We start from the raw sequence: 21,794 nt of genomic DNA, 5'->3' as shown, positions 1-21,794 counted from the left end.
TTGTAGGTTCAAATTCCTGCTTGGATGGGTGCAACAGAACATAAATACATAACAAAATACATAAATGCATAAAATACATAAATGCCCTGCCATCATTTTAAGACACTAAAAGAAGCTCATTTAGGTCATGTAGCATAACGATCGTCCATATCCTACCAGCTAGCCCACCACAGGAATCAGATATAAAGAAAAGTTAGTCCTCAGCAGGGGCGTAGGTTTGATTTTAACTTTGATAGGGACACTATTGGTCTGATGTCATTGGTCCTATGCAAAAATATGCACGCTCGTTTTTTTATGCTTGATGGGAAAATCAGGGTGTATTTCATTTAAAGAGAAAAGAAGCATTTCTTGCTACATTTATACAAATTTTAGAAGCACTACACACACTAGATGCTGTTTATCAATGAATGAAGCTCAACTGGCTCTGATGAATGAGGAATTAGGACTTTTTTCCCCTTTGAAAATGTTTGCGTTTAAAATTACCAGCGACTAAGACAGTAGGTAAATCGGTGCCTATTTAACAGAATGTAGTCTAAATATGTCTGTTATATGTGGATTTATACTTTTTTTTATTTTGAAGATATAGAATTGTGCAGAGGTAAATAGAGGTAAAACCCACTCTTTTAAATGTTCTCTTTGTATCATGAAACAAAGCAAAATGAAAGATTCAAGGGACGCCAAATAAATGCATTGTATTTACATGAACCCTGGAACTAGAAGAAGAACTGACACTGAGTATTTAATATATTAACCTCACTCTACAAGTTGTAAATCTAGGATGTAGTTACTCTATTTAACCAATTTCATATATTTTATTTAGGGCTGAAACAATTCATCGGATTAATCAATTATTGAAATAATGTAAAAAAATGTAGTAATCAATTAATCGTTAACTGGAGTATAGAGACTCTAAAACATATCTTTAGCTCACAGAGCGACCCACTTAGAGCAGAAATTATACCCAAATTTTACAGTAAATAAAAATTTTGAATTTTAGACAAAACATGTTTTCGTCTGTCAATATTCTCCATCCAGAACTCCTCTACTGCTGCAACAATGCTGTATTGTAAATTATAAACATGTTATTCACATGTAATTGTTGGTAGGGACAAGTAGGTTGGTCCAAAATTTTGGCAGGGACATGTCCCTATGGTCCCTATGCAAACCTACGCCCATGGTCCCCAGTTAAGGGCTTACATTTAATCAACAGGCTAAGTTGCATGTCCTTGACTCCCGCAGATGTGGCTGAATTATATAAATTCTAGAAAGAAGACTGGGCCCAGGTGTCTCCACTGTCAGGTATTGCATATGTTTTTGGCAGTTTTTGCCGCCAGGGAATTGCACAACCAGTTACCAGCTCTTTCCCTAATAACGAATGCAAATCTCTTGAATACAATGTTTTTATATTTAAACTGGTTCTCTGTTTTTCACGTTAATTAAAAAAAAAACATACATTTTCTATGTAAAAAAACAAAGAAAATGTATTTATTCTTTGGGGGGGAAATATTTTTTTTCAGTGCATTGTACAGTTTAACTCCGACCAACACCCCACTTTAAGTTAAAATATCTCCACTATGTTGATATCAGTTTGGAAAAAGTTGGGATAAATTATATTAACTATGTGTTTAACTGCTAAATAAGATTAAAACAAATGAATTATACTTTATTACTTTTTATTAATCTATCTGAGACAATAAAATTGAAATGTCTGTAAACAACCAAATACCAATTAATATTACTGTGAATACTAAGCAGCTCCAGGTATCAACATGCTTTTTGTATAATGTAAAAAAAAACAACAAAAAAAAACAATAATAGTGTAATGACTGAATTGCTAGATATACGAATGTATTTTCCTCCCTAATCTTGTCAAATGAATTAATTAATTAGAAGCTGCTTGTTTGCAAAACTGTCACTGGCTTTAATTTACAGTACTCTAAATTGAAAAAAGGCAGTGAAGTACTAGTTTTATAATTTGTAAACTCTTTCATTCTAAAATACGCTTCTGGACAAACGATTGCTCCTCCATGGTGCTTAGTTTACAAGAAGGGAGGTATTTACCAAATGCAATCATCTTTTAGCATCTGTATGTTTCCATTCGTTTTCTCATGCTCACCAGTCATGACTAGAGATCAGGAGTTGAGGGAGGAAGAATAAACTCCATTCATCCCAGTCAGTCCACTCTCCCCACTCACAGCAGCCCAGGTCAGAGTCCGTCCTCCTGCACAAAACTTCCAGAAAACAAAACGCTCCAGTCAACTGGCCACACAGAAAACCAATTCTACTTCAATCTAAACTTTTCCTGTTTTTTTTTTTTTCTGCAGACAATGTGGTTGCAGGGCCAATTCAACTCGAACCTTAAATCAATTTTCAATCAGAGAGCTTCTGAGCAATAATGAACTCCAACTTTATGGTTTGATGTGAAGCATGATTAAATAAAAAAAAAGAAAAATAAAAAGCCTGGTTTTTATATTGTTTTCTATTGTTGGCACTAGTTTCCCGGAGTAGCTACATTATAAAAGTAAGGGGAGGAAATGTGGAAAGAATCGTCTGAACTATTGAATAGAATTTTTAACAGACAAAGAGATTTGAAGCGAGGTGTTCGGAAAGTGAGAGCTTTTTAAAAATGTACCAATCCTTAAGTTCTGTATAAAAAAAGATTGCAGATGACTAGTCCCTCTGCAACTTCAAGTTATATCTAGAGAAAATTGTAAACTCACTGAAGAAGATCCTCATCCTGTCATGCTTCCTGACTTTTCTGTGAGCTCACAAGGAGATATTCTGATCAAAAGAAGAAAGAAAAAAAAAAAGGTGGACTCTAGGACAATCGCTCTTTAATCAGTCACTCAATCAGCTTTCACTTACTGAATATTCTTCAAACATCCTAATCATATATATATATATATATATATATATATATATATATATATATATATATATATATATATATATATATATATATATATATATATATATATATATATATATATATATATATATATATATATATTATATATATATTCTTATTAAAGAACTAGAATAAAGAGTCTAAAAAATCTAGACTATAAGTAATAATAATGAGGAAACAAGTGTGAGCAATATAAGTGCTATTTCTTATATTGAGCAATAATTCTCATTTATAGCTAAAAACTTTAATTTGTTTAATTAGCATCATATTTATAACAATATAATCATTTTATTACTTTATTGCCCCCTTCTGAACAACTGTCAATATTATGTTTGCTTTACTTTTTCCAAGAAAATCGTGTTAACATTTCCTGCCAGTGTTCCACCATCAAAGTTTCTATCTGAGATTTAAAGTATAACAGATTTAGAAAATAATTATTCATTTTGTTTTATTGATGAGTTTAATATATTCTTTGGATAATATTTTTGAGTACTTGGCTGTCTGTTAACTTTATGTAAAACTGATGTTATTGCACTCTAAGTGTATTTAGTACTATTTCTATTGTTTTTTAACTGTTTGCTGTAGTAACCCTTTTTGTCTTACTAGGCGGATAAAGACGGAGAGTCCAGAGCTTTTCAGCAGAGCCGCAGGTTTACCGCCTCCATGTGACACAACATTAATGCAGTAATCCATTCAAAAGGACACCCAACCAAGTATTCAGTGGGTGTCCTACACAGTGCATAGACATATGTCTGTAAGAAACCATTGTTTTTCAAAAAATTTTCATTAACTTATATCAGACAAAGAAAAATAGTTTGGGGTTTTATTTGCTATGAGACGGAATCATCACAGTTAACTAGAATAAACGCTTGGAATAAATAAAAATGTATGTAATGAATATATTGGCTCTTTTTAGTTTGGTTACCGTGATTAAGTAACCTTTGACTATTTCATATTACTGTGATGTGGATTTATAACATTTAAAACTTTCATGCTAATTCTGTAAAGGAGGTGATCCCATTTATTAAACTTTAACAATAAACAAAGAAGCACAACATCACTAATATTAAATTTATTTCAACGGGTAACTAAATAAATACTCTAGTGAGATTTAGTATCATTGTTTCTAATAAAAGCTAAAGCATCATGCAAAAGTTTTTAAACTTACCATCTTTTTCTTGCATCTTTTATTTCTCTCTAATCCAGGATCTGTTTCACCCATAGAAACAACATTCAGTTTTATCTTTAATCACGGTTTGTTTACAGCTGAGGAAATACTAAAAGAAAAAAACAGATACTCGTGTTTCTTATCAACGAAATACTTTTATTCAAGTCATCCTTTTTTATGTTTTTTTTTTTTTTTTTTTTCAAATATTAAATATTCGTTTGCCAAAAGTGCGTTCAGAGGTGATGTTGCACAGGGCAGCAGGCAGGGGGCAGCAAAGGGAAGTGTTCATTACTGAGGAAGACAGAAATGATTGATGGAAATAATCTCAGAGCCAAAACTGCTCTCAGGCTTCAATGTTTCAGAAAGAGGTGTTTTCATTTTAACGGTAATTCTATAAATATATCAACATCTTTTAATCACAAAGTTTGATTTAAACAAATATTTATATCATTTTTTTTTTTCATTACAACATTCGAAAGTTGTTGGTGCCGAAGTATGGAGCCACAAAGTGCCACAATTTCGTAAACAACTTTTTAAAATGAGTTTATTGTATATCATTGTTTGATTAAAAATTTCACAATTTCAACAGTCACATTTATTAATTAAATCATTAATGTGTCCTTTCAGTGATTTGTCTAAACTTTGCAGGGTTTCTTTCACCTTTCATCACCTTGACTTATTTTCCCCTCCCACTGATTCTTACTAGATAATTCCTGAAGCATAAACACTATAAACATAATACTATTTAAGTAGTAAAATATATTTTTTTGTAATAAAAAATAATTTTAATGACATAAGCATTACCACTTATGAATAGTCCTTAATGAAATTGAGGAGAAAACATCCACTTTTGCCTCTCTTAGAGACGTGGATGGTGAGTTAATGTTGCTATAGTTTAACAGGATTGGTCCAAAGTTACCATGCTGTATATGTTAACTAATCACACGTTAGAGTCTATGTTATGAACCACAATGACTGTTTGAATTGTTTCATAATGGACTGAAGCACACACAAAAAAATTCAACAAACAGAAAAAAATATCAATGTAACAAATCAATGATTTTTAACTATAAGATTTAATTCTAATTGTATATTCTATAAAGCATTTAATTTTGGCAGGTAATTAATTCAACAACTTTATTTTCTGGATTGTGGCACTTAAGGGCCACCATACAGAGGACCCAGCCTTTCATCTTTTACAACTGTCTTGATCAGCAGATCCTCTGAGGTTCTTCTTTGGATTTTGTTTATTCTCTTAGACACACAAACAGGCATTCAGTTTTTAATGGCAAAAGAAACAAGATGTCCAGAAAAGGCAACAAGTAAACACATCCACACTCGCCATCGTAAATGTCCTCATTGAGACAAACAAAGGCGCGAACACACGTGGACGCTTGGTCGATAAAGTGCAGATGTTGGAGTGTAGCTCAATGTGAGGAAGAACATGGAGTGATTTCACCTTGGTAGGGAAACTAAACAATATCTGAAGTTAAAACGGAAGAATGCTGATAGATTTGAAGGTTAGAATTATAAGTTTAAGGCAAAAACTATCCCAGAAGAAGATTTTTTAATGGGATTTTAAAGTTATTCACTTGATTTTTATATATGTGAGGAAATATGGAAGTGATTCATGACAAAAAAAAGCAAAACTAAAAACTCACTCACTTTCGCTCACAGCACCTAAAGCCAGATGTGCTGGGTTCACAGTTCACAGCAAATTCCTTCCTCTTCTTTCTCAATTCTACCTCAAGCTAAAAGGCAATTAAGGTGAATGAAAACATAATAAAATAAAATAGAGAAAAAAAAATCTCATGATATCCCACCCAAAACATATTTTAAAAAATCAAAGTGAGGCTGATAATACAAAGGAAAGTCAACAAAAGAACAAACAAAGCAGCTATGGCAACAAGAGGCACAAAAATAAAGGTGTGATGGTGATAAAAAAAAAAAGCAGTCAGCTAGAACAGCCTCCAACATAAAGGCCCTTCCCCCTCTTTCCAGAACAATCAGCCGGCAGCCCCCTCTTCACACGATGGAACCGCTGTGAGTCCATCAGTCCATTTTTAGCTGTGCAACTAAGACCACTGCTGCACAGGACATGCAGGCCTGCAAACGGATCTGCTGCCATCTATTGACATTTGCTGAAATCCTCTGCTGTTGCAGATTTGATTGTCGGAGTGCATTTCTGTGCTCAACAGATTCACGAGTGCAATTCAGGCACAGCTGGAACTTGACTGTACCTTTTCAAGTAATTTTTCCCCTAAAGTTGGCTCAAAATGTGTGGTTGTGAAAATAGTAAAATGCAGCACAGGTGGTAACGCAAGTCAATGTACAACAAACATCAATTATGTCAATTTTAAAAAGTAGAGGATAACGGCACAATAAATAAAAAAGAATGTAAACAAAGTCTACTTTGAAGAGAGTCAGAGGTGTGCGGCGTGTCATCTGGGAGGCGGAGCTGCTTCTATGTTCAGGGCCCTGATTGGAGGCATGAGGGAGTGAAGGTGTAACGAAGAGGTGATTTCCTGCTACTCCACCTTAACCCCCAATTTCTCTGTGTTTAGTAGGTAAAGGCTGTCATCTATCAGGAAACTGGAAGCACAAAGAAATAAGTCAGTCTGGATCAGGTAATAGATGGTTTGTTTTGGCTTTTAAGTCACATTTTCAAAAACTCAGCATGCAAATCAATAGAAATCATTGGATGTTGGCCTGATATCTTTGTAAGAAACTTATCATTTTTAACACACAATGAACACATTACATTCTTTTTTTTTCATGAGGCAGTTAAAAATTATAACCAAGAGAAGCACAAAGGAGCTTTTTAATGGAATCTGCATTTTCTACATGATAGGATTAATTTACTGAACTCTAAAATGCATTTTTCTTCTCACATATTAAAAATGACCCTTAATCATACCCATGTATAAGAATAGAAACATACAAGCAGCACTAACCTGTAGAAAAGGAAGTGAACCGGGATGGTGCTGAGGTGCCACACAGCATGCGCATCAAAGACCCAAAGCCACGGAGGAAAGTCCAGCAGCTCCAGCAGGGCCAGGCCGTGAAGCAGCAGCACCACCAGGCCGCACTTCCACCAGTATGGGAGAGTCCGTCTGTTCTGCCAGCACCAACACAACCACCACAGGAGGTTCACCATGCCTTAAGAGACAGCAAAAATATTAACGCTTCAAAGTTATTGTTAGATTTCATGTAAAAAAAAATGTCATCATATAAGGAGTAGGGAGAAAAATTAAAAAGCTGCAGCATTTCACCACAGTGTCTCTATCTGTCCTTACATTACACCCACAAACTTCAATATATTTGATCCAGATTTTATGTGAATGACCAACAGAATGAAGAGCATAAATGCAAATGGAAAGGAAAAGGAGTTGTTTCAGATAACGGATTACCTTCTGGTCAAAAGATGCCGACAACAGCAGCTCTACATCCAACATAATTGGGGATTTAGAAAAGAAGACAGGGAAACAAGTCTAGTCAGTGGATGTGAAAACTGGTGGAAGCAAACAGCATAAGACAAAAGACGGGTCTACTAACTGAATATGCACCCCACACCAGGTGTTTGACATTAAAACCACACATCATTGCCCTTCAAATGATGAACTTCATGTTGGTCAATCACATAAAATATTAATAGAATGTCTTGGAGTCTGTGGTTGTAAAGAGAAAAACTGGAAAAAAAAGTCGGAGGAGGCTTTTTGTTCACAGAGTGTTTGGGGTACCGATGGTTGCGTTGGCTGCCATGTTGTAGCCGTAGTCAAAACTGACAAAAGTCAGGTAGGAGACGTGAGATGTAAAGGCCAGGATGAGCAGAACCCCCACCATGCTGGACACGCCCGGACGCCTCAGACCCAGAGTTCTGGAAGGAGCAAGATTTAGCAAAGTGAGTAGATATACTTTAACAATAGAGATAATATTAATCACAAATAGATAAAATCTACACATCCGATGCATTGTAATAGTAAATGATGTGTCTTTGGCTTGAGAAGGACAGTGAGGGGATCGGGGAGGATCGGTAGAATCCTTTAAATGCCTGTTAATGCTGTCAGTTTCACAATAAGTTAACATTAGGACTTTATAATAACTTTAAGAGTCCAGACTTGCATTTTAAAAGATTTTTAGGCTCCTTTATGCTGGGTTAATGATATTTACACTCATTAAGAGTTTCTCAATCTACTTTCCAACAACAGTCTGCCAACAGATGATAAACATCGGTAGGAAATCCAGACTTTCCAATCTTACCTGACGCAGCACAGGTAGATTGAGTAAAGAATCACTGCTGTTGCACCGAAATAGTCCATTTTCTGAAAGATAAGAAATTTACATTATTATTTTCTTTTTTTTGCAACATCACAACTACTGCACTGCAGAAAACAAACTTGAAAGACCTCAGTGTATTAGTCTCAGTGGGGTGAGAGCATCATACTCTTATGATCCCCAGATGTTATGCATGCTCAGATCACTGGATCACCTTTACTTAACCCTCATGTGAGTGGGCAAACATTACCTCGGTGAGATATGTGTCACGGGTGTGAAACACTGTAGACCAGAACCAGGCATTAAGAGATACCTGGTCAAACACACAGAGAGGTTGAGAAATGTTGGTCATTTGCTATTTATGATGACTTTGAGTGTGTTTTTTCTCTCTCCCTTGACCTCACCAGAGAGAAGGCGTTGATGGTGTGGTACATGGGGCTCTGGCGAGGCACCGTACTCCGGTATCGTAGCATCATGAACAGGCAGGCCAAGCCGTTAAGCAGAGACGCCAGCGCGGATGCAGGCTCCTCAAAGCATAAGAAGCGCACAAATGGCCACTGGAAGAAGCAAATATCAATGGAAATGTTCAATTATAATTTCCTATCCCTAATTGTAAAAACGATGATCAGGTGGGGTGTTGTGGCAAACCTTGCCGTGGAACTGTGGGACTCTGTAACCCTCAGCCTGGTAAAGGCCAACAGTGGTCCACATGCACTGATATTTACAGTCATCCCGGCATGTCCAACCTTAGATACAGAAAAAAATGGGGAAAAGTAGTCGAACTCTGTTAATTCCAACAAACAGACGTAGAAAACCACCAAGCTAGATCAGGGTAAGGTGAGTAGACAGCATAAATAATTAACTAGTTAATGTAACCCAGTTAGACTGGTGCTGTTTTATTAAGGGAACACCTAAAAGCAACATTAAACATATTTACAAATAAAATGACAATACCTATAATAAAATAAATGTAATATTTCAGGAGTAGTATGAATGAATTCCAATTATTTGGACAAAAAATGCAAAAAAAAAAACAAAAAAAAAACACAGTTAAAATCTGCTTGGGGAGCCAATAGGAGTTATGTTTTATTACCATTATCAAGTGGGATGATTAGGTTTGCGGGATACAAAATAGGTAAAAACTCACTCAAAGGGTGTTTATGGAAAAAAAAAAAAAACAGGGCAGCCTACAAACCTGGCTGTAGTAATAAATAAGTTAAAAATCCAACAAACTAAAAATGCAGGTCTAACAACGACTAAGGAAATGTATGTAAATGTTATGCTTGAAAATCTGCAATAAAAATTCCAATTGTTAAATTGTTAAATAGTTCAGACATTTAGTGAAACAAATCCATAATAAATAATTTATTACAGGATGAAAGTGTTTAGTCTCATTTAATCATTAATTTTTAAAGTAAGTTTACTTTTTGTGTGTTTTAGTTTCTAGTTTCAACTGAAACTAGTCTCTTACATATAATGTGGCAGCCCTTCTTTTATATATATTCATCTTTAAACAACAGTAATAAACATAAAGTCTACTTGAAATCAAATTTTGAGATTTACTCAATTAAATTAAGGAAGACTCGACAAAGAAAAGTTAGGTGGAAACCTGTTTGAAGAAGTAAAACAGGCATTAGAAAGGCTGGAATTATAAAGGGAGGCTTTTGTTACACATTTTAGACCAGAAAAACAAGTTTGTCATGTTTTATAATATTAAATTGTTACATATGTTTTGGTGGATAATAGGGAGTTTGGAATTATTTAAAGTTATAAAAGAAGCAGCATGAATAGAGAGACATTCTTTTTGATTAAATGTTAAAACATAGTTATAATGTAGGGTGGACATGGGAAAGCTAACAGGCTAAGTTAGCTCTCACCTGCCAGCAACGGCTCACCTGTCAGCGCCATGTACTGCGGCTGGCTGGACTCAAAGCCCTGCAGCCGCGCGCCGGTGCAGTTGGTCCGGACACACAGCTTAACGCAGTCCCGGTAAACCGGCTCCTTGTCTCCCTGGGAGGACTGCACAGCTGTCACCGACATCAGCAGGAGGATGACGGCGAACGACGCGGGGAGTCTGACAGATGTGCAGCGGGGGAACGCTGAGGCCATGGCGGGTGGTTGTGGCCCGCCAGGACTCGTGAAGGCACGGGGAGGTGACGGCGGCTGAACGGAGCCAGCGGAGGACATTAATGCATCCCGCAGCCGGAGGGGACAAACCGTATAAATAGCAGGAGGATTACGGTCCACTGTTTCCCCCGTTTCGATGACCCGGGGAGCAGGTTTTACAGGCACACAACTTCCGGTTACCCCTTCACGATAAAAGTGACTATTTATGAACGGGAGTCGATTTGCTGAGTTCATTAAAAACGATAGTTTATACACAGTAGGTTTGTTCCATGGAACAATACGTCTAGGTTTACTTTAGCTTTATTCTGAAGGCAGATTTGTGTCATTCTTCCATAGATGTTATGATTTTATTTAATTTTTTAATCATTATCATTTTTAAAATTTTGACTGCTCAATTGAAAACAGACATTATATGGAAGCCCGTTTCCGCCACTCTGTAAAAAAAAAAAAAAAAACTATCTCAATATAATGAGATAGTATCTCAATATAATGAGATAGTAACTCAATATAATGAGATAGTATCTCATTATAATGAGATAGTTTTTTTTTTTTTTTTTTTTACCATTTTTTTAAGTTAAAATTGAGTATTTTTGGTCAATAGCTCCCAGGTCATGTGACCTATTGATGCAAAATCAGTGTGAAATTGTTCTACTAGTCTCTGTAGATGGGGCACACTCATTTGTTTTTCATTTTAACTCTTTTTTTATTTTTTAGCAATTTTTTAAGTTAAATTTGAGTATTTTTGGTCAATAGCTCCCAGATCATGTGACCTATTGACGCAAAATCACTTGGAAATTGTTCTACTAGTCTCTGTAGATGGGGCACACTCATTTGATTTTCATTTTAACTCTTTTTTTTTATTTTTTACCAATTTTTTTAGTTAAAATTTAGTATTTTTGGTCAATAGCTCCCAGGTCATGTGACCTATTGACCCAAAATCAGTGTGAAATTGTTCTACTAGTCTCTGTAGATGGGGCACACTCATTTGTTTTGCATTTTAACTCTTTTTTTATTTTTTTACAAATTTTTTTAGTTAAAATTGAGTATTTTTGGTCAATAGCTCCCAGGTCATGTGACCTATTGACCCAAAATCAGTGTGAAATTGTTCTACTAGTCTCTGTAGATGGGGCACACTCATTTATTTTTCATTTTAACTCTTTTTTTTATTTTTTAGCAATTTTTTAAGTTAAAATTTAGTATTTTTCTTCAACAGTTCCCAGATCATGTGACCTATTGACCCCAAATCAGTGTAAAATTGTTCTAATAGTCTCTGTAGATGGGGCACACTCATTTGTTTTTCATTTTAACTCTTTTTTTTATTTTTTACCAATTTTTTTAGTTAAAATTGAGTATTGTTGGTCAATAGCTCCCAGGTCATGTGACCTATTGACCCAAAATCAGCGTGAAATTGTTCTACTAGTCTCTGTAGATGGGTCACACTCATTTGTTTTGCATTTTAACTCTTTTTTTATTTTTTTACCATTTTTTTTAGTTAAAATTTAGTATTTTTGGTCAATAGCTCCCAGGTCATGTGACCTATTGACCCAAAATCAGTGTGAATTGTTGGGTCCCCCCTTACATGGGCCCACCACCCGTGAGAGGGGCCATAAGGGTCGTATGCAATGTGTGTTGGCCGGGGGAGGGGACCCTGGTGGTCCGATCCTCGGCTGCAGAAGCTGGCTCTTGGGATGTGGAATGTCACCTCGCTGGTGGGAAGGGACCGGAGCTAGTGTGTGAGGCTGAGAGGTTCCAGCTAGAAATAGTCTGTCTCACCTGACGTATGGTTCTGGTTCTGGAACCAGTCTCCTTGAGAGGGGCTGGACATACTTCCACTCTGGAGTTGCCCACAGTGAGAGGCGCTGGGCAGGAGTGGGCATACTTGTTGCCCCCCATCTCGGCGCCTGTACGTTGGGGTTCATCCCGGTGAACGAGAGGGCTCCGCCTAAGGGTGGGGGGACGGGTTCTGACTGTTGTCTGTGCTAACGGGCCGAACAACAGTTAAGATTACCCACCCTTCTTGGAGTCCTTAGAGGGAGAACTGGAGGGTGCCCCTCCTGGGGACTCCCTTGTTCTGCTGGGAGACTTCAACGCTCACGTGGGCAATGACAGTGAGACCTGGAAGGGCATGGTTGGGAGGAATGGTCGCCCCGATCTGAACTCGAGTGGTGTTCTGTTGTTGGACTTCTGTGCTCGTCATGGATTGTCCATAACGAACACCATGTTCAAGCATAAGGGTGTCCATATGTGGTAAAAAATAGAAAAAGAGTTAAAATGAAAAACAAATAAGTGTGCCCCATCTACAGAGACTAGTAGAACAATTTCACACTGATTTTGGGTCAATAGGTCACATGACCTGGGAGCTATTGAAGAAAAATACTCAATTTTAACTTAAAAAATTGCTAAAAAAATTAAAAAAGAGTTAAAATGAAAAACAAATAAGTGTGCCCCATCTACAGAGACTAGTAGAACAATTTCACACTGATTTTGGGTCAATAGGTCACATGACCTGGGAGCTATTGACCAAAAATACTCAATTTTAACTAAGAAAATTGGTAAAAACATAAAAAAAGAGTTAAAATGAAAAACAAATGAGTGTGCCCCATTTACAGAGACTAGTAGAACAATTTCACACTGATTTGGGGTCAATAGGTCACATGACCTGGGAGCTATTGACCAAAAATACTCAATTTTGACTTAAAAAATTGGTAAAAAATAAAAAAAGAGTTAAAATGAAAAACAAATTAGTGTTCCCCATCTACAGAGACTAGTAGAACAATTTCACACTGATTTGGGGTCAATAGGTCACATGACCTGGGAGCTATTGACCAAAAATACTCAATTTTAACTTAAAAAATTGGTAAAAAAACAAACAAAAAAAAACTATATCAATATAATGAGATACTATCTCATTATATTGAGTTACTATCTCAATATAATGAGATACTATCTCATTATAATGAGATACTATCTCATTATATTGAGTTACTATCTCATTATAATGAGATACTATCTCATTATATTGAGTTACTATCTCATTATAATGAGATACTATCTCATTATATTGAGATACTATCTCATTATAATGAGATACTATCTCATTATATTGAGTTACTATCTCATTATAATGAGATACTATCTCATTATATTGAGTTACTATCTCATTATATTGAGATAGTTTTTTTTTTTTTTTTTTTTTACAGAGTGGCGGAAACGGGCTTCCATACATTATAACTCTTAGGTGTCAAATTTTTCCTTTTCTTTCAAAACATTTCCAGTTTATGTATTAGGTTCACACTACCAACAAATAGCTCTTAATATAAACACCTATGAATCCATTAAAGATGAAGTTCTCCTTTTAAGCTCTCCCATATCCACCTGACAGTATTTTGTCTGTGTTTTATGTAAAATGCCACACAGTGCATTAGCCTGGCAATGATGGGGCTACTTATTGTAAAATCATGTTTTATTGAAGCAGTATAATTGTACCCTGAAACCCTTAGAATAGTCTCCTCCTAAATATGAAAAATGTATTAAGTTGGGAACAAAAATCTAATTTTAAGCAGTTAGTAACATTTGACTCCCTGGTTCTTTTACATATAAGCATTGGTGGATCAATGCCACCAGGGTGAAACTGTGCAATGACCACAATATTAAAAAGAAAGTGTAAATAGTTTGGAAAAAGGTAAATTTCTCCCTTTTTGGAGTTGAAGGTTTAGAAAATCTCTGTTACTGTTTTAAAATGGTTTCTTTCAATAAAAAATAAATGGTCCTACATGTCCAAGTATTTTTGGGTTTTAACAAGAGTGACGATACAATGTAGATATTATTTATTCTTTTAAAAACAGTCAAATGGCTCTTTATCAGATTAGGACTCGGCGTCAATAATCATCAACTTTGCACGGCTATATTTTATCCCATTTAGCACAATACAGCAAATAAATAATTTAAAATCAATAACATTTTTTGCTGAAATCACTTTTATTGTTCTTTTGCCAGTTTGTAGTGCATTGGTAATACCTTGACCATCACAGAGTGTTGATATAAAATATCATGGAGGCTTATATCTGTCTTTTTTTTGGCACTAAGAGTTTTAATTTCCCCAATCTAGAGAAAAAGAAAGGAAACCTTACAGGAGAAGGTCAGAACCCTGGACATTTGCATCTCTAGCTATAAGGTGTTCATGTGATATCACATACTGCACATAATACTCATTTGTTTGAGACAGTCTGAAAACAGCTAAAATAAATGGCAGGAAGACATGCCATCCAGGTTGTTTTTTGCTGACATCACCTTTAAGAGCTGTTTCCAAAAGGCACCCGGTTAATTTAGTTCAGGGGAATTTAATAGTAGTCCAGAAATATAAAGTTGAATGTCCTTGGGGGTTGAAAAATTCAGTTTGTTTTTTTTTTTCCATTAAAGCTGAAACAAAAAATACAATAAAAAAATAACATTATAATCATCATCATTCTTACCTCCTTAACATTAAACTAAAACTACAATTTATTGATTAAAATCCTTCTGTAGAAAAGGGTTCTGTAAATTACAGTCATCTGGCATTTTCTCCTAGTTATATAAATATATATGTAAAAAAAACAAAAAAAAAAAACAAAGGTTAAAATCTATTTATTTTAGATTGTTTTCTGTGTTTTATTTCAACAACAACAGCCTATGGCTCGCTTTTGCTTCTTTTTCCATGTTTAATAAATTAGTTTGACCACACTGGATTTTTGATTAAACTAACTGATTCAGGCCCTTTTTACTATTAAATAAAATTAAAGCAAAAATGTTGCCAATACAACATGAACACCTTGTGTTGCACCTTATATTGTTTTCCATTTATGGAGAATTTCATTTGTCTGTATCATTTTTTGAAAGGCCGTTCATAAGTGAAATTTGTTCTCTGATTTCTTTTATTCTGTGTGTTTCTATTTTTTCATTTCATTGGCTTAATTTTTCAGCCTGACCTGGTAAACCAAATTTAGCTCATTCTTAAATCATAAATGTGGGTCAACCAAAATTGTTGAAGAGCCACAAATGGCCCCAAATCCTTACCTTTGACACCCTTTTTTTTTTTTTCTTTTTTTCTTTTTTTTTTAGAAAATTCAGTTGTAGCCACATTTGTCCGACTGTTTATGCTAAATCATCAATTTACGATTAAGGGTCCAAAATGGCTGTAGACCTTCCATGAACACCTTCTGAGAGTCAAAAGGTTCTTCAGATTCAACCCCTGCTGGTTACTTAAATGAGGAAGCAGCTACCGACAATGTTCTGCTATCCAGTGGTCTTCCTCTGCTCTATTTTTAATGATCAGACTACTAGCTGGGTGTGAATTGAAATAGCAGTTCATTGATTTCACATTTGCAGAATTTACATATGCAAAAGCTCTAACAAAAAAAGTGCATGTGTGTTGGGTTTAAAATTTGCAAACACTACTGTAAACATGCAAAGCCACCTTGGACAACCAAAGTCGAAACTTTAAGTATCTTGTGTCGTGAACAGCATGTAATGAATGCTGCTCCTCTGCGGACCAAGACATTAAACCTTTCATTTGATTGATTTATAGCTGTCAGGTTTTTTTATTGGTTCACTTGTGCTCACTTAGAAGGAAAGAACTCGAGCCATGAAGCTGACCTGAAAGAAGAGCAGAATCTCACAGTCACATGTTTAACTTCCCACATTGAGAAATTGTCTGAAAAGAGCAAAGTTTGGTAAAAAAGATTTTTATTTTGATCCCCATCGTGACACTTGCAATATGAGTGCTCTAAACAAACATTCACCCACAAAAACCAGCAGACTGTGTCGTACGAAAGACAGTCGGTTTTATTTGTACTTCTTTCATTGTTACAGTGGATACAGAGACACAATTATAGCAACTGGAGCAAAACAGTGAGAGGGGCAGACGAAGAGTCAAAAACAAAGACCTCTTTCTTTTTCTCTTTTGTTTATCACTTGTCTTCCTCTCAAACTCACCATCTTTCCCCATCTCGTTCTCCCGCGATTAAACACTTTCCTTCTTTTTACTGCAGCTCCTCATTTCATTTCCTTTAGTAAAAGGGCGGAGTAGGCAAGCTATTGTAGTGCACTACTTCCTACCTTTTACCCTCTCACTGTGATAAAGGGGAGGAAGCCATTAGGCATTCTGTGTGAGGTTGAGACTAACAGACCCGACCGGGTCAGACCGCTTGCTTGTTTCAAGCAAGTGGCCGTGCAGGCACCAAAGCACCCAGAAGACGTTCTGATCAACCGCTTTATACACTGTGGACATACTGTAGGTCTGATGAAAGCACTGATAGCCTCAACGTAGAAAATCAGAATGAGTAATGGAGGAAGGAGAAAAGAGGAGGAAAAAAAGACAGGGACAGAGATAGGGAGAGAGTTTTATTGTAATACGGTTATTTTTATTGTAAATAATCCCTATTGATTACAAACTACCCCTATATACATCCTTCCCCCCCCGTCCTCTCACTCAGCGTCTCGGCAAAGAAGAGAAGTCTTTTTGTGAGCAGAAAGGTTGGAATTGGGCGTGAGGTTTTGCAGAGGGAAGTTGTGGCGTTGTGGCAGATGGAGCGAGTGGATGGCGGCATAGATATGAGTGTTAATAGAGGTAGAGAAGAGGGGATCTACTCCTCCTTGTCCTCTCCGTGTGTGATGACATAGCAGATGTTCTTGTAGTCCACGTTGCCAGCCACATCAGGGGGGAAGGCAGCCCACAGGTTGGTCATCTGAGGGAGAGGAGATCACAGAGAAAGGTTCACATCTAAACAAGGCATGTTCTAAGAAAAGAGTTAAATCCAGCAGGTGAAATGTTCCAGATTTAAAGAAAAAGGGTAGGAGATGAAAATGGAGATAAGAAAAAGTAAACAGCTCACCTCCTCAGCACTGAACCTGTCACACTGGGTGGTCAGGAGCTCCTGAAGGCTGGAAATTACAAAAATACATTGCTTAGACATGAGATTCTCTGAGATGTGATAAAAATAGGAGATGAAAGTTCTTACAATTCCTTCTTGATGGTGCCTGTGCCTTCGGGGTCCAAGACCTTGAAAGAGCTCAGGATGACGTCCTCAGGATCAGCACCTAACAGCAAACAAACCCAATTAGTCTCAATGGGAATTAATGTCTAGGATAAAGTAAGACGGGCCTAAAAAGATTGTGTGTCAACACACCCTTCAGCTTCTCGCCGAACATGGTCAGGAAGACTGTGAAATTGATGGGGCCGCTGGCCTCCTTCACCATGGCATCCAGCTCGTCACTCTTCACATTCAGCTGTCCCATGGTGGCCAGCACATCCCTGAGGTCGTCCTTGCTGATGATGCCATCTCTGTTCTGGTCAATGATTGTGAAAGCCTGCCAGACAGAAAGGTCCGCGATGAGTCCAAAAGTTTAAAAAAGGGGAATAACAAAAGGATGTGTAAATGTCTAACCGTATATATGAAAGCATGTGTGGCTTTTAAAGGCCTTTATTTGGTGAAACAAATAAAGACATCAGGATAGAACTGTAAAACAAAGATTCTCACATTTCTCGCGAGTCTTTGTTCTAAGACTTGTTAATAGTGATTATAAGTGGGAGCTAGTCTGTCAAAGCAAAAGTGTAAATGTGGAGCCGTTAGCTGCTTCCCTTGTCACATAGCTGGGCGTTTCACCCCCATGAAACCAAAGATGGCATTGGGAACCTTTTGGGACTTGGCAGCTGGTCATCCACTTGTCTCTTGAAGGTGTTAAAAAGGTTCTGGAATGTGAGACAAGCCCCCCTGCGACATTTAAGGAGTAGGTATTGATTACAGCTGTCATCCTTTAGCCTTGTGACCGAATCTTCAGACCATGTCACCAATGTTCCTTCACCTTTGGAGGTGCCAGCTAAGCTTCTGTTGGCTTTACATTCCCCAATCCCAGAGATGTTTCAGAAGACATTTCTGTGAGAGATCAAAGCTGGGATTCGCAGATGCTAAAAAAAATTGACTCATGGGACAATGGAACCTTGCTAATCCCTGAATGTTGACTCAACTTGCGTGTTTTTGTGCTTTCTACTTAGAGACCCCCTTTCCTGGTTTGATTAAATGGACTTTCCACCAGCTGTTGGGCTGCATTCCAGTGGAGTCACAGAGCAAAGTGTCTCCAAGGAGAATTACTGAGCTAACACAGAGGAGGAGGAGGTGTCACCTGTCTCCTGGAAAGCTCAGATTTACCATCCTGTTCTGCTAAGAAGGAGACTGTTGCCCTCTCAAAGTCACCCAGACCTATATTATTTTAAGGCATTAATTAAAATGTTATATCCTACATAGATTTACGCAGATTTCCAAACAACTGATTCCTAGATATGATGTATGTGTGTGATGAAAAACAACAAAAGAAAAAAGATTACCTCCTTGTACTCCTGGATCTGGCTCTGCTCAAACATGGAGAACACGTTGGAGGATCCACCCTCACCCTGCTGCTGCCTCCTCTTTGCCTTCTTGGGTGCCTGAGGAATAGAGGGAAAAAGTGTAAAGCACACAAACAAAATTTTTATTTTATATATATATATATATATATATATATATATATATATATATATATATATATATATATATATATATATATATATATATATATATATATATATATATATATATATATACTACAAAAAGGAAGCTTCATAGACAATACAAATTCAAAATCATATGTAACTTTAATCCTAGATCTAAAACAGTCTAGAATTATCAATTTTTTGTGTCCTGCATGAATCACATCTTAGAGCAAAAAAGCAATGAAGCTTTTATCCAAATTAAGATAAAATATTGTTGCATAACTTTCAGATGAATTAGTTAAAAAAAGGCAATGATCCAAAAAGAGGTCGCATCTCCAAAACTTCCTCATAATTAAGGTTCACACGGGTTCAAATCTAAAATTTGGAAGCTTGATTTAGGAGAATCCATCAATCCCACTTCACTGGATGTTGCAGTCCAGATTTCAGTGGGACACTGATGCGCTCCTCTCATCAGCTCCTAGAGAAGATCCAACACATCCTGTAAACCGTAGCTCCTAGAAACATGACCGCACTCACCATCTCTAAAGTTTGTGGGGTTGTTGTTGGTCAAGAAGAGAAGCCTACGCCAAGCGATGGGACTGACATGTATGCATCGGCCCCATGGGGTCTTATATATTAGCTTGAGGGAGGCTAACTTTAGCCACACCATCAGGTTTGGCAGGAAAGCAGAGCGGAGGAAAGAGTACGAGAAACAGGGGAGGAGTGAGGAGGCAGCCAGGCAGATCGGCTTACAGGGGCTCCAAAATAGGCCAAAGAAGTCTTGGAATGAGGTGAATTCAATGCCAACAGACAGAGATGACTTTGGTGACATCAGTGGACAAATAAGGCCAAATGGGATGCAAGGGGCAAGCTAAAGAGCAACCAATCCATCTCTGTGTTGCTTGAGGCTGTGAAAAAAACATAATGAGTTTCATGATATAGGCAACAGTAGCTTTATTCAAATAACCGTCAATCAGCTGGGGTCAACAGAAGCTCTGCTTTCTATTAATTAATCCTCCCGTGCCGGTGGGTGTGCTGGTGTTCGGTGTGTGTGAAAATATTTTCAAGTCATCACCTGGATAACTGATAGGTCTGCACCTCACTGACACATCAGCGATTGCTGTTGGGGTGTATAAACAGCCATGAAACCTGAAAACAGTCGGCGAGAGGACGCTGGTCAGGCTCCAGCGATGACACATGACAACCAGGCCTCAAATGAGAAACACACGCAGGCCTTTACTACTGAAGCAGCTGCTGCTAACAGCTATGTAAATACAGGGAATGAGTGTTTAACTCCAGTGTTAGTGCAAGGGGATAAATAAGTTGGAACTAATGTAAATATCCCTATAGCTGTCAGAGTCCAATAACAAGGATCGTTTTGTACATTATTAAACATTTGATCAGAGGATGTTATCTTCATCCTATTCTTTTACCAATTGGTGTGACGGGAACCAGAGAATTAAGATTAATTAAGATTAATGGTGAAGCTTCTTCATCAAGGATGCACTAATTTTGGTTTCTCCTGGAGGTTTTAGAAAAGAAGAACCATAAACCCCCCCCCTAATGCCATATATAAGCTCCACAGCCTCCCATCAATCAGGCCACTATACAACCAAGGCCTGTATGTGGACCTATAAGACAACACCTTTACTCTCCTGCAGGTAAAACGTTTGCTCACATAATTTCTGTGATCCAGCTATCTTCATAAAGGCTGTCTTTGTTTAAATTCCTTTGTAAAAGGCAGTTTTTCTCTTTGTCATTGCAGACATTATCTTGAAGGTGACAGGAGAGGCATAGAGGGAGAAGTCAAACACCATAAAAACGAGACAGCTGTACAGACTGAAATAGCTGCGCTCCCCCCATCACCACCATTCTCTTCCGCAGCCATTTTGACCCTGTTCTAATATTTTAACTCTCTTCCTACTAAGCATGCTTTTTTAACCCAGTCATTGGGAATAAAAAATTACTAATTTCTAGGAAAATTTGGCATTGAGGCACTCATTTAACATTTGGAATTGGTTATTAGTTAAAACATTTCCTGAAATATTTGATAAAAGACTTGAAAACCTTTTTGAACATAGCTACTTTATGCTTTTGAATGTTTCCATTCTGGTGAAATGATCACACCACTGCTTTTTATTTCAAAAGCTATAATTGGTTGCATTAGATTCATTTGTTTTAGAATTTCCACACACAGACCACTTTATGAATGTATGCTGATATATATATGCAAAGACTATCGGTGGTTTTGTTGACAAGTCCCTAAAATTTTCAGCTTGTTTGAGGTTCTGGGCTTCACTTTAAATAAAATCAGGTAGTTTGTTTTGAGCCGACTCTTTCCTTGTCTTTTAACTATAGTCTGGATCTTTTCTTTAAAAAAAACAAAATATCTGAGCCATTCTAAATCGTTTCTTTTTTTGCTTCATGTCCCATTTCCAACTCTAGCTTTATATTAGCAGATTGCCAACATGTTACAACACCCAGTTTTCAAAGATTTAACCATTTGACCCACAGTTATTTTTAAATTAGAAGAAATGGGAAGAAAGAACCCAGGAAATGCCTGGGCTCTATTCACTTACAGACCCTAACATGATGAAACACCTCTAGCGCTGTCTACAACAAACAATAGTCTGAGAGGATTGCAACTAAGAGTGAAGCACTCCAAAACTAACATGTTTGTTGGTAGCATTACGCTTTCAGAGTGTTTTGCCCAGACTGAGAAGGATAATAAAGATGGAGGAATACTTCTAATTTATTCAGTTAAACATCTAAGAATTTGAAACTTGATGAAAACTGTAAACTATAATGTTCCC

At 36.9% G+C, this 21,794-nt stretch overlaps 2 protein-coding genes across 2 annotated transcripts; both read right to left on the bottom strand.

Annotated features, from left to right (window-relative positions):
* Positions 1-4,246: 4,246 nt before the first annotated feature.
* pgap3 (post-GPI attachment to proteins phospholipase 3) lies at positions 4,247-10,651 on the bottom strand. The gene is made up of 8 exons (XM_038298844.1): positions 10,247-10,651; positions 9,000-9,097; positions 8,756-8,908; positions 8,602-8,664; positions 8,337-8,398; positions 7,817-7,953; positions 7,031-7,235; positions 4,247-6,668 (listed from the first exon to the last, which is right to left on the bottom strand). Exons 1-8 carry the CDS (start codon positions 10,536-10,538, stop codon positions 6,605-6,607), a joined length of 1,074 nt encoding a protein of 357 aa, XP_038154772.1. The 5' UTR covers positions 10,539-10,651; the 3' UTR covers positions 4,247-6,604.
* A 5,626-nt stretch (positions 10,652-16,277) lies between these two features.
* On the bottom strand, positions 16,278-19,675 carry mylpfb (myosin light chain, phosphorylatable, fast skeletal muscle b). The gene is made up of 6 exons (XM_038298823.1): positions 19,519-19,675; positions 18,838-18,936; positions 17,642-17,822; positions 17,474-17,552; positions 17,348-17,396; positions 16,278-17,200 (listed from the first exon to the last, which is right to left on the bottom strand). The coding sequence occupies exons 1-6, from the start codon at positions 19,519-19,521 to the stop codon at positions 17,099-17,101; spliced, it is 513 nt and encodes a 170-aa protein (XP_038154751.1). The 5' UTR covers positions 19,522-19,675; the 3' UTR covers positions 16,278-17,098.
* Between the last annotated feature and the right edge of the window lie 2,119 nt (positions 19,676-21,794).

The sequence above is a fragment of the Cyprinodon tularosa genome, unplaced genomic scaffold, assembly GCF_016077235.1.
Source record: "Cyprinodon tularosa strain WSP-4 unplaced genomic scaffold, ASM1607723v1 ctg416, whole genome shotgun sequence".
Classification (NCBI taxonomy): Eukaryota; Metazoa; Chordata; class Actinopteri; order Cyprinodontiformes; family Cyprinodontidae; genus Cyprinodon; species Cyprinodon tularosa.
This window is presented reverse-complemented; position numbering and strand designations above follow the sequence as displayed.

Bases quoted from the DNA above. Each gene is read 5' to 3' on its own strand.
- pgap3 (XM_038298844.1), bottom strand. From the start codon at position 10,538: ATGTCCTCCGCTGGCTCCGTTCAGCCGCCGTCACCTCCCCGTGCCTTC. The intron at 8,909-8,999 runs GTTTGCCACAAC...TGCTTCTTCCAG, and splicing joins TCCCACAGTTCCACGGCAAG to TGGCCATTTGTGCGCTTCTT. The intron at 7,954-8,336 runs GTAAGATTGGAA...TGCTCCTTCCAG, and splicing joins ATCTACCTGTGCTGCGTCAG to AACTCTGGGTCTGAGGCGTC.
- mylpfb (XM_038298823.1), bottom strand. The intron at 17,553-17,641 runs GTGTGTTGACAC...GTTTGCTGTTAG, and splicing joins GTTCGGCGAGAAGCTGAAGG to GTGCTGATCCTGAGGACGTC. The intron at 17,397-17,473 runs GTAAGAACTTTC...TGTAATTTCCAG, and splicing joins GGCACCATCAAGAAGGAATT to CCTTCAGGAGCTCCTGACCA.